Genomic DNA, 18,535 nt, shown 5'->3' with positions numbered 1-18,535 from the left:
GAGAGTGAGTAACAAATGCTTTTCTATCCCTTTGAAGCTATGTAAAAGCCTTTCAATTTCCTTTGTTCCCACTCTATATGCAGCTGCATGTGAGGGAGAATTCCAGCTGCTATGGGTACTCCAAACCAACAGGTTGTGGCTTCCCATCCCGCCATTCTCTGCAGTTACCCCACCTGCTAAGGTCTCACTTCAAGCACATCATCACACGTTCACGCCTCGTTTTCCACAGCAGAAAAGCTCAAACGGGTGCAACAAGCTGAACTTCATTAATCTGCCTGCTGCTGGCACAGGGGGGAGATCAGTCTGCACACAGTAGCAAGGATGGTTCAGAAAAATTCACTTGAGGTTATGTTCTCAGGGTGATGCAAGAGCAAAAAGTCACATTGCTCCTCCAGGCTCTGCCAATTCGCCTTGGCTTCGTCCTGCTAGCTGAGGAAGAGGTTTGCATGCGTGTACTGGACGTGAACTTTCATTAAAGTGGATCAGTCACATGCCCGTTACAAAACATCTCCGAGTTGCAGCAACATCATATGATTTCAGGGCTACCCAAGATAGGTTCCCTAAGAATGTTTAAGGAAAAAAATAAAGCAAGCAATTAAGGATACAAGCCAGTAACTATTTAACTGCTTTCTGTAACATTAGCTCTGTAACACCGAATGCAAGTTCTGCTGGCTGCAAATTGGAAAAGCAAATAGGTGCTGAGCAAAATTCTTTTACACAGTATATTCAGAAAAGGAAATGGGGAAATGACTCCACTAGAAGAGTCGTTAGAACTGATTTTGTCCCAGTCAGGATACAGGCTGCCTGTTCTGCTAATCCCCAGCAATTAAAGATTTTTATTCTTTCCCCTCCTTACTTGTACAAAAAAAAAAAAGAAAGAAAAAAAAAGCTGCAACACATTAAAAATGTAGGGCACTATTGAATTCCTCATCCCCGTGGGATAGCAGGCTGTGAAAACTGGCATACACCTAGCAGATTGTTTTGGGGAGTCTTTCTGCAGGCCAGGACTGCTGGAGCCAATTTTTATAGTGATTTTTAAAACCATCGTTTCCATTTCACCTAATAATTCCTTAGATACGGTGGTATTTAATCCCAGCAACACTCATTATCAGCAGAAATGAGAATCACTGACGTGCAGGGGAGCAGTAATGATTTTAATCTCTGGAAAAAGCTGTACCTGGTTTAGGTTGGCTGGAACAGATGCTGATGTTTTTGTGATCTGAACCCAATCCCTTCTGCAGAGCAATCCCTGCACTCAGGCCTTGCAGGATGCTCAGCCTGGGCCGCCTTACAGGCAGAGCTCTGCCGAGCGCCCCGGTGGGACTGTCCCACTTTCAACGTTTCACATGAAATCTTATCTTCCTACCCCTCTCCTGTCTCCTTCCAAACAATCAGGGAGATCAGCCAGCTCTCACTGCAGCCTTTCGACAGCGTTTCACTTTACAAGGCTGAAGGAAAGAGGCTGGCAGCGCTGCTGCACCTCTTCCTCTCAGAGCTCCACGTGCTGTGCAAGGAGCACATCTGCACACATCCAGTCACTCCTTTGCTTTTGCATCTATGCACCGATACATTGAGATTTCACATCCAATTAGAAGTTCCCACTTCCATTAAAAAAAAAAAAAAACAAACCAAAAGAGTTCAGTCAATGAAATCCAATGAGGAATTACACTGACTATTTCCCATTTCACTTCCAAGCTGAAAATGAATTCAAATCAAGAATTTTTAGTAAGGTTCTGAGTTGTAAAAGCTCATCTTGCTTTGTGTTCTGGAGGCTGCTGTTACTTTCCATTTCAGTGGGATCTGGTTTAGATACGACAGAACCCAGAGTTTCTTCAACAGTTTCCATAAAACATGAACTGGAATTAGGACAAAAGAAACACACTGGAAGAAGCAGCAGCAGTCGCCAACGTGATCTGGCTTACAGGAAATTAGCAAGCGATGTTTATGTACTCATGAAACATTCCAAGAAAGCATAACATTACACTAGACACCACTGAGAGACAGGGATGCTCCCGAGGGAAAAGCGAGTGGAGACAGAGGTCAGCAGCAAGGTGGTGGTCAGGGAACTCCAAGGCGAGAAGGGAAGGAGGGGAGGGGGATGGTCTGCTCCTTTCTCCCTTCCACAGCCTGGACCAAGAAATGCTGCTTTCACAAAGGACTGGAGGTACTGCTTGTTCTGCTCTGAAGGACGCAAGCTTTCAATCCTTGCAGTGCTATTAATTCATTTCTGAGCTAATTCTCATCATTGTTCAGTTAGTTATTCTAGATGCTGAAGATTAAGCAACGCGTGTTTACCCTTAGTTGCGTTTGTATTTTGCAACCTAGAAACACGATTATAAATGCCATTTTTGTCTGCATTAAACAAACTCAAGCAGAGGCAGAGCAGCAGCAAAATAAAAAAAAGAAAAAAAAGCTTATATTTATGGTCTTATAAGTACTTGCACCTCCAGCCACTCATCAAGCATTCAGGGGAATCTGTGCTCTCATTAGAAAAACTGAAAATTAAGATGCACTTTGCTTCACGAAAGGGCTTCAAGTTTTTCCATTATTAAAATCACAATGGATTTTGTAAATTACTCCACATGAACACTGTGAGCTGTATATTACTTTGTCTGACAAGACTTGAGTCCATGATGTCACAGCCTCATTCCTGTAGGCAGTGGAGCTGCTGATCAGTTCTAAAGCTGTAGCGACCAAAGTTCCCTTAAGATGCCTTCTCGTACCACTGGGCAGACAGCAAATGCTATTTGTTTTCAGGATTTCCTCTCTGCACATTTGAATTTGACATTTAATTTAACAATTAAATGGTCCCTCAGAAGAGGAATCCAGCAGTAAAAACAAAGTGAATTGGCATACAGTTCTCAGCAGATCCATCTGTGTAAACTGGGATTTAAAGTCACCTATCCAGAATGAAACAGACTGATCAAAGTCATCCGAAAAGCCAACTATACAAAAACTGCAGAGGGAATAAAAGAAACAGAAAGGAAGTTCCAACGACAGCATTTCCTGATTCACTTAGAAGCCAACCTGCTTTTCCTGTTTGAAGTGAAGAGTTTGCCCTGATGGAAACAGGCAGAGAAAAGGAAATAATATGCAAAAACATGTAACACAGCACTGTATTTAATCTGATTCACTGACCGAACCCAGAATAAACACCTCAGCTGCAGCACCAGGGCCTGAATCCTTTTATAAGAGTATCTGCAGCTTGCCTGAAGATATAAATTCCAATTCTTTTGAAGCTTAATGCTTAACTGCATGCAGTGTAACAGTTCGTAAGTCAGTCCTTCAAGAACTTTAAGATTAATACTACAGGGGATCAGTACTACACGGCCAGCGCAGAGAAGGTTGATCAGGAAAGCAGCACTTTGCACCACAGATGTAAATGCAGCAGCGTTAAGCCATCGTCATTTGGCTGCAGTAAGCAATTGCTGAGCGTTGCTGAACAGAGAGAAATCAGGTGTGTAGATTAAAGCAAGCCTTACCCACATGCAGGCCTCCAGCCTGACTTTTGAGATGATCGCCCACAGGGAGATGGATCCGCCGCTCAGCTCCTCGTCAGGGCAGATGATCTGATCCGGGTACGGAGGCTCAGGAAAATTAACAGAGTTACATTCATAGGCAGCAAGAGTAACTGATGCTATGTGTGGACCCTGGAAAAACATAATTCCAAATGGATTTCATGTGAGTTGTAATAAAGATTAAAAGAAAAAACCTGCATTTACCCCATTTGTCTCTGATGCAAAGAACGTAGGCTAAAACTTTCTCTCTTAGACCACTGATGATGTTAAATATGTTAAATAACATACAGACTTTTTCTAAGACCATCTGAAGGGCCACCTAAGCTATTAATACTTTTTCAAAAAATTCTCCCTTGTCATCAAATACCAACATTAAGGAGTCTTTCAGTTTCTGCCATGGCATCATACAGCACGGCACTGCTGCCAGGGCAAAGAAAGAATCCTTACTTCTTAAAACAGGAAAATTTTCAAAGCTTTTAAATGGTCTCATTAAGGCATTTACAGCCAGCAGCTTTATTGGAGCAGGTGTTCTCCCTACTCTTGTTTTTAGAGGATGAAAGCATTTAAATTCTATGTTAAGCTTTTTAACAACCAGAGCTTATCACATCTTCCATTGGAGCTTTGCAACTTTTAGATCTTTCTCCAAAGATCTGTGGCTTTAACTCATGCCTGTATTTCTGCATGTAGCAGAAAGTGACCTCACTGCTGTTTGCTAAAAGTGGTCTGAAATATAAATCAAAACTGTGGTGTTATTTAAATGCCACAGAGATGGATTTCTCCTGCTCTCCATCTCACATTAAACGATTTCTGGGGCAAACCACCAAAAACGAGCATCAGTGTTGACTGAAGAATTCAACTGCTTCAGCCTTAAAGAACTGCTGTTATTTTAATAGACAAGAAGTCGAGAGGCAATCCTACAGCTACATTCTGTACTCTGAACCCAGCACTAGGTGATGTAGAAGAGAAATCCTCTAAGTGAGGTCTATTAGACCAATAACCTGATACCAAAGCCAGATTTCTTACAAAATAACGAGGGAAAGAGAAAGTACGATAGAACCCCACGCTGCCATTTCCCCTTTTGAGGCTCCCAAAGCTCACTTTGAAAAGCAGGAGCCTGAGGTATGAGAATCTTACAGTCTTCATTTGTACATGAGAGGGTGAGATGCTGCAGCCTCGCACTAAAGGTGAAGCCTCAGTGCCTTTCTAGACTTAGGGAAGATTTTAGTTGGGTTCACTCATGCCAGCATTTTAGGCCTCAATGAAGAGACCAGAGCACCTACACAGCCACATCCACACAGCAACTTATCTCATGGCAATGAGATACAAATTCTGAAGTTCACTGAAGTAAAATAAGAAAGAAGAGATCCAGAACTTGATACACAAGAAGCGATTTGGAAGGAAGAATGAACAAGTGACTTGTAGCATGTACTAGAGACACTGTGAGAAGTCACACTGACGATGGGCTCCTCTTTTTGGTAACAGCTGCAAGATCCTCCCCTCCCATCCCAGCAGTTACTGACCTAAACAAACACTGCATTTCTGTTTTACTCATGGAGGACGGGCAAAGACGGATTGAAGCTCTCCTCAAATCACCAAGAACATTCATGGCAAACCTGGTAACTTTTCTCCACCACGTTCTAAAGCTCACAGAATTTAGTTGCACCCCCTGCTTCCCCTCCCCAGTCTGACAGCCAACCTGGGACAGAGAAAGGTCTCTTGAGCCATCCTCCTTAACTCACAGATTTCACCTGCAGAAATTGGCAGTAGAAGTCTCTTGAACATGAAATTTGCACGGAGGAAATCCCCATGCACTTGAGTTTAAATGACCATTTCCTATGTTCCCTTGAGATTAAGCGCAAGCTTGCTGCTGAGGCAGGGCAACATGGTGTGTGAATCAAGAAGTATGATTTTCGGTTCCACAAAATTTGGCAGGTCAGCCACACTACGGTACAGCTACAGCCAGCTGTGATGGCAGGCCGTTACTTTCAGTTTTACAGTAGTAAAATATCACCTGTGCTGTAATGAAGCTCCCCCATCCTCTTTGCAAGGTTTCACTCAGAGCGCTGCCAGCATTTCTTCTCAAACTGCACACTGTGGTGTAAAGAAAGCTCTGTGCTCCCAAGAGGATGCAAAGACAGAATGCCTTCTCTGGGAGCTCCTTGCCATGAGCTGCTTCTTCCAATGGGGTTACCACCCTCGGAATGGCCCAGCAGTCCCAAAGCATCACCTCCTGCTAAGAGCTTAACCAACAGATGTCTGCAAAAGGAAACATCTTACTAGTGGCAGCCTGTGGAAAAAATAAAGGCATTTGCAAAGCTGCTGTAAATAGCCAATGAGCCACCTGGAGACTACACCAATTGAACATCATTCTTCTGCTGCAATGTGAACAATTCTATAATGGAAAGAAGTTGGAGTTACGGAACCCACTGAAGCCACATTTTAACTGGAATAAGAAATAAAGCATAAGCAGTTCATGTAGAGTGATGAAGTGCAGGGCCTTCGAAATCAGGGAGAGCCAAAGGAGAGCACAACAATCCCGTGTCCTCGCAGCGCAGCCCAGCTGTCCTGCGAGTCAAAGGGCCAGCAGCTCGCAGCTCGGCAGCCTCATGCATCACCCCCACATCTGCTTTTGTTCAAGCGCTGCTTTGAGAGCTCACACAGAGCACAGCACTTCCACAGAGCCTGGTTACCAAGCACCTCCCAAAACAATGGCTGGCTGACCAGGGCTGTGGCCGCAGGGAGGGTCTGCGTGTTGCAGAACAGGCACCATTTTGCTCTGTGGAGCTGTTTTAACTCTGCTTTAAGAGCACAGGGAGCCAACTCCAGGTGCCACCTTTGGGAAATCCCAGGCAGTCTACACTCAGATGCACAATCCGTGCCCCTTTGAGTCACAAGGACTCATTTCACACTGGTTTTTAACCCTCTCCAAGCAATACTTTCCCACCACCTTCTCCCCCTCTGCACATACTCTGAGGTTTACCTCTTTCAATGCTTTAGGAAAACCTCTAAGACATCTCCTCTGCAACTCCACCTTTAAAAATAGCTCCATAAAACTACTTCAAACCCTCATACCAGACAACAAACACTAAAACCAGCCGACTCAGTAGACGTGCTGCTTGCCAAACCAGGAACAGTCACAGAAATTCGAGGCATGTAAGATCCTGAACACAACTGTCTTTTCCTCACCCTCTTCCAATGAAGTTTTTTTTTCCCCATTGCAGGAGGCACTCACAAGGGCCAACGCAGGAGAAATTGAGAAACGTTCTGCTGACTCGGGCTAGAAGCATTTGCTTGCCACTGCTGACGACCAGCAGGAGCCTGTGGTCAGGCTGGAATGCCATTTGTTAGAAATATCTGTGCCATTTAAAATCAAACAGGACAAGAGCTGGTCACCAAGAGCAACTCAACATAAATCTATGCTTTAGTAATAGTAATCTGGGGAACGGCTGGAAATCCCTATTTGCACAACTCTTAGAGAAGGCAACCTTGAACTCCTGAACTCACAGCCTTCAGAGAATTTGGAAGTTTAGTGACTGAAGTCACCCCAGATAGAATAGATGCTGCTAATCCTTAGAAACGAGTTATTTCAAATGTGTTATGAAATGTCTAGAAAGTAGAGTCTTTAAAAAAAAAAATAAATTATAAATCACATTTGGAAATTTACCTCTCCAAGGCAAGACCTCTAAAAACACACTGATGTTCATGTTATTTACAACAGAGAAGTCTTTACCGGGAGGAGAAATGACTGCATCTCCAATTAAGAGTGAATCACATTTTCACGTTATTAATCACTCTGTGCATCCAGACTGTGAACAAACCCATAGCTGCAAACAACTGCATCTCAAAGGCAGTCCCTGCACACAACAGCCATCCTGCGTGAGTGCTGCAGCACAAGAACAGCATCTAATTTTAACTTTTTCTCTTTGGAGAAGACATAATTTTAGACTGATTCTAATTTAGAAATATTAGAAAAGTGATATGTCTGCAGCAATAAAAATATTACCCTGAACTCACTGCTGAACTTAATGCACTAAAAATCTGTTTTCCTTCATGAACATGGAGCTTTTCACACTGGCCTCAAGACTCAGCCCTTCCACAGTGGGGGAAACATGTCATTTTATATTTGATTCAGATAAATTAGAAAAGCAAAAGCTTGCTTCTCATGGGAAACATCCTGCAAGCGTTGCCCCAGGCTGCGACTCATCTCATACTTGTCTCTGAAGCCACTACACCTCTCCAGAAAGTAACATCATCTTACAGCACTTTTTTTTATCTCCAGGAGCAGCAAACAGCTGCCCACAAAACCAACTGCTCTGTGATTACAGGAGGAAAACTGGGTCTGGAGGTGGTCAGTAAATATGTTGATCCAGTCTGCCTGTGTGACGAGATTAAAACGTCTCGTGATTTGATGTGCTGTCTGGTATGCAGTATAGGACATAGAAAGGGTCTCAGAACGAAGAAGGATCCCATACCTACAGCATCCTCTGGTGACACAAGTATCCATCAGGCAGCCAGGGCTCTAGCACACCATCATGGCATTTCAAGCAACGTATTAACTTCACAGTCACATGTCTGTTAGCAAGTTTCCATTCCCACTTCAGTCAAGCTTTGCCCCACGGTGCAGAGCTGATGGAAATTCCAAACGATGAGCCACAAGCTCTGAATATGACTGAACATGAACCACCAAGGGAGCAGGCACGTGGTCCTACGGAATGCAGAATGGGGCCATGTTGCTACTTTGAGGAGTAGCAAGAAAAGCAGACGCTTTGTAAAGCTATGCCCACGCTGCTTTCTATAGGAGCAGTCACACGGAGCCACGTCAGGAAAAGGCACAACTGGAAGAATCCAAGTTCATACTCTGGTGCTGACAGAAGACAAAAATAATCTGTCAACATTTTTTCCTCGCCCTTCCTTAGTCAACCACTTATTATTACTAAGGAATAAATCACAGCATCTACTCAAATTGACACTAGCAGTGATGATTGGCTTCAATGCCTTCAATTAGAGATTGCTTTGCACTGTTATCATTATTTCCAGCCTGCTCAGGGAAGCGGGGACGAGAAAAGCACAAAGTTCAGGCTGCTCATTTGGAAAGAAAAAACAACCAACAGCATAGAGACTGCGCGAGAGCAAAGGAGGAGAAAGCATGATGTGACCTCCCAGCAGCCAGGGTCAGCCACAAGGAAATCAAGAGCAGATCATGAAAACCAAGTGTCAGCATCTGAAAGGTAAAGTCCATCAACCACCGAAAGGAAGAGAACAGTGCACCGACCGCCTCACTGACCCTGCAGCCTGGGGCAAGCTCAGACCCCACAGCTGCCCAAGAGGCTCAGTATGGTTTAAACATTAACATGACATGAAAATTTGGCAGGCTTCTGAAAAGTCAAAGTAAGGAAGCTAACCCCACACAGCCGGAGGAGCTTCCCATTAGCAGTTTACTACCACAGTTCCAGCTTGAGATAAACTGCCCAGCTCCTGACGTGCAGTGATTCCAGCAGCACTGGAGGCCATGTATGGCACTGGCAGCCATCCTGCTTTGGGTGCTGACTTGGATGGCCCAGCAGCTCACAGGGGGGCAGGAGGGAGGTTCCTGCTTCCAGCCTTCCCCCAGCTCCCTTTGAGGCTTTGTCACCCTCACAGCAGGATGAGCAGCTTCTCCCTGCATTCAGGCACCAGCTGGAGGGGAGGTGGGGTCGCAGCCTCCCAGATGGCGCTGCAATATTTGTTACCTCCACAGCATAATCCAGAAGAACATAAAACAGAGGTGCTGGCTGTATCGATCAGTATTTCGACACGTAAAACAACAGTGGGTGCACTCACTGCACTCTGTCTCTAGATGAACGTTTTCCCCTTGCCACATTTAATCTCAGATGTTTTAAATGCAAGGAAGGCACCCAGGTTACTACTCAGCTCATCTGGCAGCAGTGCCCATCTCAACTCATCGGCACTCCCAGTTCATCAGCACATCACAAACACAGAGGCTGCAGTTTCAAACAGAACAGAGCCCATGTGAACTGGAGGCAGCAGTTCCCAACAAGAGATGTTAAGCAAAGAAGTGATTTTGTGAATTGTGTTGATTCAAGTATTCCAGGATGTTCCATTGTGCAGAGTGGAGGACAGCTGGAGGAAGCAGGTTTAAAGGCATGGAGGAAACAAATGAAAGAATACGTTGCATACCAGCCTTACACAAACAGGCTCCATTTCAACTTGCTTTACAATTGAATTCTGTCTTCTGCGCATATTTTCCCTTAAGTGCCTTAATTCAATAGCAGTAACCTGATCACAGATATTAGACTGAACCAGGTTTTATTTCCTAGGCTTGCCAATTGATGTGAATTGAAGAGCTGCAGGGAGTGGATACGAACACTCAACAATAACTCAGTGCTGAGAGGGGGAGCGTGCTTGTGTCCCCCCACCTGGTTGGGCGACTCAGGTTCTCCTGCTGGCTTTTTTCCTCCTGGCTTTTTTCCTTTACACACAGAACACATCACCTATCAGTTATTCATGATCATTTTGAATGATTCCCCCTACCAAAAAAAAAAAAAAAAAGCAAATTTTTTTATGAAGCAGAAAATCACAGAGAAAATACTCCTGTATTAAAGTCACTCATTAACAGGGAAAAGAATGAGAATAAATTCTGTGGATTTCCAAATTCTAACGCGTACTTCACAATGCTGGAGTGAGCCCTGCTGTGTAAGCTTTTCTTTTGAGAACCACTTCTGTGATTTTACCTCGGGTCTCCTCACAAGTTTGGCTGTGAGGGCCTGGATCACTGAAACAAATGTGATTTTAAAAAGCGTTCAGTAGTCCTGGCAGGAAAGAGGGGCGTGGGGGTATTTGTTTTGTGATGATGCATGCCAACAATGCTTTGGGGGTTTATTGGGAAAAGTTCACAAGCTCACGACTGCACGACGTGTCTGATTCTCAGTGCTCCCATTCTAAGCTCAGCTCATTTTGCACTGGGCCAGAACGTGACTCCCTCTGGCTGTGTGCTGCTGTGCTCTCCAGAGGCCAAAACGCGACCTCCGGCCATAGCCAAGCCCTGGAACCAATTCAGAACAAAAGCAAGATGTTGAACCCTCCAGCCCAGATAAACCCCAGAGGGCTCTCCAAAGTCAGCCCAGTCAATGAAGGCACTGTCTTTGCAATGTGCTTCTCTTTAAAGGCAGTTTTCAGTCCTTTCTCAAGGCCTGAAATTATTGCCACGCTCCTTCTCTCTGCTGCAAAACGCCCGAGAAAGAATGAGGTGACAAACCCACACATCTGACAAAATCCCAGCTCTCTTCTGACCTCCGTGCACAAAGCATTCCTATTGTACCTCACATTTCCTGTTTGTGTTGCTCTGCAGCCCGGCCACCGAGCAGAGCTCTCCGGCTGTTGCTCCACTTGGCTCTATCAGCAAGAGAGCAGAGATGGGGATTTAAAAAAACAAAAACACAAACAATTGCAGGCAGCCAGAACTCGCGCCGCACTTCTGACCTGTAAGGAATTTGCTCCCATTCATCCCCCACCACTACAGATTGTAACACAGCATATATACAGAAGGGACTTGTATCAGCTGGCTCTCGCACGAGGCTTTCTGATGGGCATGAATTCTAAGCTGATCTCCTTTCCCTCGATCACATCATCTGCAATCCATTGCCAGAGCTGAACTGAAACCAAGTCAGCAGTATGAAGATGGCAGAGGGCAGCTCCAGCCCAGCGCCCCACCAGCACTGCCTGCTCCTTCACTCCACAAGCACGAGCAATGCCTGAGAAGTCATCTCCCTGCAATTAAGCAATTCATGCCATTTGTCTTTTAATATACCACCAATGTAAGAGCAGACATATCGAGTCTAAACTCTGCCCCCAGAACGACAGCCCTGCATGCTGCTAAACCCTTGGAGTCATTAATCCTAATAGCTTTATTTCCTACAGCACCATATCGTGATTACTATTTTTAAAGTGTTTTTAAAGAATCCTGAAATGACTTTAATGGGCTTTGGGAATAAAAGCCAGCAGACTTGTTTTGAATGTGTCAGAATAAAGAGGATTCTTGGAAGAGCAGACTGCTTTCACACTGCTGTGCTGAAACCTGCTCTGTGCCAGCCCTGTGCTCGGTGCCAGCTGCAGCTGGAGGATCCTTTCTCAAAAGCTACGTCGAATTTTACACTTACTGCTGGCTACGACCGAGCAGACAGCACTGAGCTGGGAACCAACGCAGCAGATAACATGAGGATCCTCTAATTATATATAGCAAGTCCTTGAGTTGCAGAAATGTCAGTTTGATTGCAAGCTTTTTGTTGCCAAAACCCACCTTTCCCTCTCAGACCAACATCATTCAGCAAGAGCGTTCTGGTGACCAACAAAATCAGAAGCAGATGTGAGCTGACAGCATTGGGGGCAGTGCTGTGCCCCCAGACAGAGGCTGCTCAGGATTGCAGGCTCTGCTTTAAGCCAGCCCGTTGTTTCCTGACCCTCAGCCCTGGATCTCTCCTACAACAAAGTGGCTGGCGTAGATGCTCTGAAGAATCCAGATAAATGATAGTTCTCAACACTGGAAAAAAGCTCACCGGGCCAGGAGAGCAAACATCAGAGTCACTCACATACTGCACCTATTGCACAAGCAGTGAAGTGCCCAGTTAGCAGGCTGTGCTCACAGACAGCGCGCTGTGAATGAGCTGCAGGCACCAGGAGGGCTATATTTACAAGAGATGCACCTGTGTCACAGCTGAAGCAACTCAGCACACTGCACCAACAGGTGCCTACATGCCAGCAATTCCTACCCCTCAGCCCTCGGTGGCAGAGACAATGCTGCAAGCACCAACAAGAGCCCCAGCAGCTCATGGGTGGGCCTGAGAGCATTGTTCTCCAGGCATGTAATTGCATTCCCAACAATCTCACCCTACACACAGATTTGAAATGAGCAATTAATTATGAGCAATTTTAAAACACTTACAGAATCTGTTCTCTGCTGCCTGCAAATCCCGGCACTGAAACAGGAGGGTTTGGTTTTGTTTTGGGTTTTTTTACTTTTAATTTCTTTGAATCAATGGAAGAATGAGGTTTGCCATAGTCAAGAAACATAATTAAAGAATATGGAACATGGAAAGCAGATATGTATTCATGTGAAAGTTAATACAGTGACTTGGCCACAGCTATTAGATTTCTACTTTTAGAGGAGCCTGCTGGACAATTAAAACAGTAAATTATTTTAAAACTCCTCCTGAAAGCTGGAGCTCCTGACTGCTTTGTTCACAGAGGGTTAAATCCAGGAGTCTGAAATAATTTACCCGTAAAAGTGACAGCGACTGCCTCAAGTTCCTGTTCCCTTTCACACAAGGTGTACCTCAAGCTCAGTGGCTATCAAGGACTGGACAATACTGCTGAGTGCATTACATACGTGTATTGCTGCTGCTGTACTGACAACAGTAACAGATCTGGCACTTAAAATGGCAACGTGCAGTCAGGGCAACCAGCCCGGGTTCCTACACTCCCACTGCCATCTAGTGGCACGCAGCCACGTGTGTTCCACCACGTTAAGCTCCCCAGAAGTGCATTTGTTCTGAACTTAACACCCTCGCTAATCGCTAATTAAGCCAACGGAGACTTAAATGTCAGAGCAGGTTGTGGCCTAACACAGGGCTCCAATGAAACTCGAGCGATATGTTGTGACACTGAATGGAAGTAATTCAGAACTAAGGAAACAGCCCGATTTCCAAAAGCAGAGTAAAAGAAAGCTCAGTCCATTCCACCTTCCTTCAGAAAAAGAAAATAAAAAGTCCTTCCTTACAGGATAGCAGTGTGGGAGCAGCCAATGGTACAGAATGGGAGCCTTTCCTATTCTGCTTCCTATCGACGTACAACAAAACGTAACCCAGTGTCAGATGCAGTTTGCAAACAATGGAAAACATCAGTTAATGACTAGATTTCTGACACAACTGTGTAAAAACTGAGACTAGGGACAGTACTATAAACTCTCCAAACAGCTCCCAGGAGGATGCCATGCCTTTGGTTAGAAGTCTTAACCCATGAGGTGTGTGTGCGTTAACTCCTTTCTGTTTAGCAGCACTTTCCTTTCTCCTGTACTTTCAGCCTTTAGGAGAGAAGCCACACTGACAGGCTGACACTGCTGCAAACGCAGCTGATACAGATGCCACTGGATTTCATAGGCACTGCTTCACTCCATGGAAAAACACGAGTTCTTTGTTTCCTGTAGTGCTTTCTGTGTTATTGTTAATGATTAAAGCAGTTCTGAAAGTAAACATCTGTAATTGTCCCAAATACAAGATGACATTTGTTGCATAAACTGGTTTTAATTATTTCGTGGCCATGAATCCTTTTCTTAAATCCAGGACAGTGGTTTCATAAACAAGGAACTAATCCAATGGCCAAAAGCAAAACACAGCCAGACATTTCCCCAACTTTCCTAGCTGAGCTGAGATAAACAACATCAGATACGCTTTCAGAACAACACAGAGTATTTTCTCTTGGTAGAAAGACATTTTTCTTGCCATTATTATCAAAGCAAAATGAATACAGACTAAACCTCCAAGCAGCTGCCTATTCTTGGTCTCTCTGATAGAAAAGTGATCATTTTAAGCTATGAAGAGCGGGCCGAAAAATTGTTAATGGAAACATTTGAGCTGAGCACTACAAAACGTTTTATTTATAGCGGTAAATGACAGCACAGAACACTGCTGATTTTGACTCTGTTTCACAGTGAGAGTTAACAGCATACAAGCTACACAGCAGGGCTATGCAGCACAGAGCAACACGAGTACTCAGTAGTGCACTGCAGTATTACACTGGGTATTTCTTCTCCTTCAGAAGTATTTGACATTTGCACTTACGAAAGATCCCTTATTCACAAGATCTTAAAACCACACAATTGAAATACATGATTCAGATAAAACATGGGCCATAAAATACGCTTACCAAATAGAGCAGAAAGGTGTGAAGACCTGTTCCAAGTCCGACAGAGGACAGGATGCCCAATCCCACCCAGTAGGCACACCAGAAGAACTTCTTCTCCATGTACCGCACATACTGAAAGAGAAATCACCAAAGAGAACAGAAACAACTGAGGTGATGTCTCTCAGAGGAGAACGTTAAAGCTACAAGCTAACACAGGTGATGGTCTGCATTATAATAACTGAACCAGGTCCTTCCATTTGCAGCTTACTACAATTACAGCACAGACTTGTACAGAAAACACTCTTTGACAAGAAAAGCCTACAGGCCTTATGATCAGCAAGTTTTCAAGGAGAGGGATGAAGAATTGAGGACACTGCAGGCTGCACAAGCCTTGCCAGTCCCACAGGTGCCAGGTTTCTCCCAGCAGCCTCCTGCAGAGCTCTGGGGAGGCGCTGCCATGCCCAGCCCACGGCCAGCAGCAACCTCAGGGCAGTGCAACTCAACCCCAGTTTGTAAGAGCCATCTAGTGGTGATGAGCATCCAGCTCTGCTCTTCGTGCTGATGAAGGCACCAAAGCAGGATTTCTTAATGAAGGAGGCGTTTGGGCATCAGGAAGAAGTAATGGTCACTGCTTAAGGCTCAAGCATGGGATTGAGTGAGGATGCTATAAGCTGAAAAATCATTTCACTGCACTATGAGACCTGTTCCAAAAGGCCAAAACTCCTGTTCCAGATCTGTGTGTCCACTAGTTAGAAACACAGCATAACAGTAAACAAGTTCCCCGAGTTTGGGAACCTGCTGATTTTCACAGTAACAGCACTAAGATGAGTCAGCTGCACAAGGAAATGTCCTGCTGGGTTAACAAGGGCTGCCTCCAGGGAAAATATGAAACTCGAGGAGAAACGGAGAAGGGAAAGGAATAGACATCATCTCCTCATGCTTGGGGCAAGCGCCTGCACTTCTTCAAGTGATGCAAAAGCATTAATCATCACGTAACCCCAAACAACTAAGTTTTAAAAACAGCCATTTTAAGACAATAGGCACATAAGATACAACAGAGAGAGAGATCTGAGCCACGAAGCCATTTTATGTCAACATCCATGCCTACCCTGATTGGTCAGGACCCCCTTCCATAGCAAGAAACATTTCTTGGAAATCCATGAAGTTCTATCATGACTCAGATTAACATTCCCTCCAGAGCTCACACCACTGTTGAAAACTTGTTCACAACTAAGGAGTGCTGCAGCATCAGAGGTGTGCTTACTCAGTCAAGAATAGCTGAGAAATGGAACACCTACGTATGCAACAGAATAGATGACATACACAGCTGATCCTCCCCCATCTTTCAAACACAACACACCCACACTCAATACAAGGGGAGTCATGAACAAAAAACCTTCAGCAAACAGGGGTTCGAAAGACACATTAGAATCTCACAAAGACCCCATTCAATCCCCAGCACAGCAGTTTAGCACAGGTACAAGCATTAGTCACTTGAGAACCTCATACCTGTTGATGTCTTCCTTCAACATAATACGTAGCTGTAAGCACTGCAAGCATCAGTAAAAAAGACACCAGGATACTTCGCCGATGCCACAATCTTAAAAGACAAATGGCAGTTAGAGCCTTTCATAACAGCATTCATTTAAAAGTAACTTATTTTGTGGAGTGGGATTGTGTGGGTGCAGTCAGTAGGCACAACGGCAGGTGAGAAGTCTGCTATTGTAAAAACACAAACCTCCCCAGAAATACCTGGGGAGCCTTTGTTCTTATGGAAAATCTCTACTTCACTGTTTTGTTTGCAAATAAAGAAAAACAAAGTCGCTGTCTGGAAGCAAACACAACCTAAACATCAAATGTTCAGCTTTAACAAGAACATTTCATACCCAGGGCAGCAGTCCTGATCAAGCACAGAACAAAGCAGGCACTGGCCCTGGGGAGGGGATGGGAGTGGGTAACAGCAGGGCTCACTTCAGTCCACTTGTTGGTGGGCAAAGCCACAGCAAAAATCCACACACTACTCTGGTTCTCTTGATCTGTTGAAGAGAATCTATTCTGTGACAGCTCAAAGTTTAGTATGTATGTTTTAACTGACTGTGAAGTATCAGCAAGCTACTGCAGGTAAGGGGGAAAAGTGTTTTTCTATGTAATTTGGCAGCCAGCTTTTGCATGTGACCAATTTTACAAGGTTGCAACAACCCTGCTTGATACAAATTCCTTAATTGTGTGGCCACATACATTTATTTTCTGTCATCTACTGCTATAAAAGCACAGACATAGCAAACTGTAACTGCAAGATATCAATTTAGATGGAAGACAGAAACCTGTAGAAATACAAGAGGTGTAATAAAGAAATACATTCAGAAATGTTTCAACATTTAGCAAGCTGAAAAAAAGTAGCTGTTCATATCACTGCAAGAATTAGATTTTCAAGTGACTGTCACCATTTAAATAGCAATTTACTCAAGTGGAACACAGGAAACCATTAAGATTCAATTTGAGGTCACCTTCACAGCTCATAGTACAGTCTTATTTTCTGCAAATATATGGTCATGCTACACAACACAGCTGTGGTTGTGTAGTTCTGTGTTGGGTAGTGGTACATAACACAGATGTGCAGTGCAATTCAGGATGCAAGTATTATCTGTAATAAAATGCAATATCTAGACAGCTGGGAAATAGCTTAAAATAACACCTCAAATTCTATTTCTGTGATGGTTGGAGATTGTTTGAAACAGCTAAGGCAAGATGTGGGAAAGCACTGCTCAAAGAAACAGTTTCCAGTGGTAGCTGAAAGAATGTAAAATAATTGGGCTTTGGGGAATAGATGATTTTGGGAGTGCAAAATGGGATTAAGCCTAAGTAAATCTGCTATTTTTCATTGCAGAAGATGAAAATGGAAAACAGAATTTTGTATCAACTGAACTTATGTGTCAGCACATCAAACCCAGCCCAGCAGTCTGTGAACAGAGCCCATTATCACCAGTCTCAGCTCTCTGCAAAGGAGCATTAGCAGAAGATGCTGGAAACATGCAATTAGCAGTTACAACTAGAATAAAAGCCCATTCCATCCAGGGTGTAAATGATGCTGAGAAATGCTTTAATAAGAAATTTCCTGCTATGAAAGGGACCACACAGCTTAGAAGCAAAGTCCTCTTTGCAGCACCAGAAATAAACACCAACACAAATTCCACGTCATCCTGAACCTTGCCCTAGCTAAATTACTCAAAGATCATAAAGTGATACTAACACATACATTAAAAGATCAGTGCTTAACACTGCAGTCTTAACTGCAAGATCTCTTGCCTTCAGGATCCCTAAACACTGCCCCATTCTTTCAAATGGAAGCATTCAACTCTCAGGAAGGAAGTTTGCAATTATCTTCCATTGAGACCTGACCACATGTGCACTTCTGTCATTGAGGTAGAAGGTCTGGGTATGCAGCTGGAAGCGTGGCATGTGCCAGTGGCTGCCTTTGAGGGACAAACATAAATGTTTTCTGGAAAAAGAGTTTAAAAGCTATGAATCATCGGGGAAAGTGAGATGTCAGAGTGAGCTACTGAATCACAGCATGGGTTTCCCCAGAATGCTTAGAAGAAGTTAAAGAAATTATCTTTACTTTATGGTCCATTCCTTCAAGTTTATTAGAGTTTCCAGGAAAAAATACTGCAAGGTAACAAGTGGTTGCCTCCAGAGGACAATATTCAACCTCTCTTCTCGGTCCCTTCGCTTCCGTTCACTCAACAAAGAGGAATCTGCAAATGAAAAGCAACAGAAATATGAAAGCACAGGCTGACGGTTCAGATTCCACCCCACCCAAATTTACACAGTTAATTATTTGTTTTGTTAGGGAGCGAACACGAGCTCCACTCATCACCTTCACTGATCACAAAGCATTTGCTCCAAAGCCATGAGAAATCACGTGTCCACCAGTACAGAAATGTGGGGTTTTTTTCCCTTCCATGTAGCTGACAACCATTCCAGAATGGGCGCAGGGTGCAAGAAGTCTGTTAAATGTATTAGCATTATGCACCATTAGTTTCAGATCAGCTAACACACCAGGTCAAAGGCATCTCTATCGCCCACTGCACAGCCCACATTTCACTCTGAACTTTCAAGTT

General features: G+C 44.1%; 1 protein-coding gene across 3 annotated transcripts in view; it reads right to left on the bottom strand.

Moving 5' to 3' along the window:
• Positions 1-18,535, bottom strand: part of VMP1 (vacuole membrane protein 1) — a gene marked incomplete at both ends in the record, with an annotated part of 49,674 nt that overhangs the window by 29,760 nt on the left and 1,379 nt on the right. The window contains 4 exons of one of the 3 annotated variants that reach the window (XM_079545194.1): positions 3,483-3,650; positions 14,436-14,546; positions 15,924-16,014; positions 18,034-18,169. In XM_079545194.1, the coding sequence (XP_079401320.1) occupies positions 3,483-3,650; positions 14,436-14,546; positions 15,924-16,014; positions 18,034-18,169 (506 nt within the window). The remainder of the gene's footprint in view (positions 1-3,482; positions 3,651-14,435; positions 14,547-15,923; positions 16,015-18,033; positions 18,170-18,535) is intronic. The other 2 variants (XM_079545196.1, XM_079545195.1) reach the window with 2 other exon arrangements.

The sequence above is a fragment of the Tetrao urogallus genome, assembly GCF_951394365.1.
Source record: "Tetrao urogallus genome assembly, chromosome: 20".
In the NCBI taxonomy this organism is placed as follows: domain Eukaryota; kingdom Metazoa; phylum Chordata; class Aves; order Galliformes; family Phasianidae; genus Tetrao; species Tetrao urogallus.
Note: the sequence above shows the minus strand (reverse complement) of the source record. Positions and strands in the feature narration are given on the sequence as shown.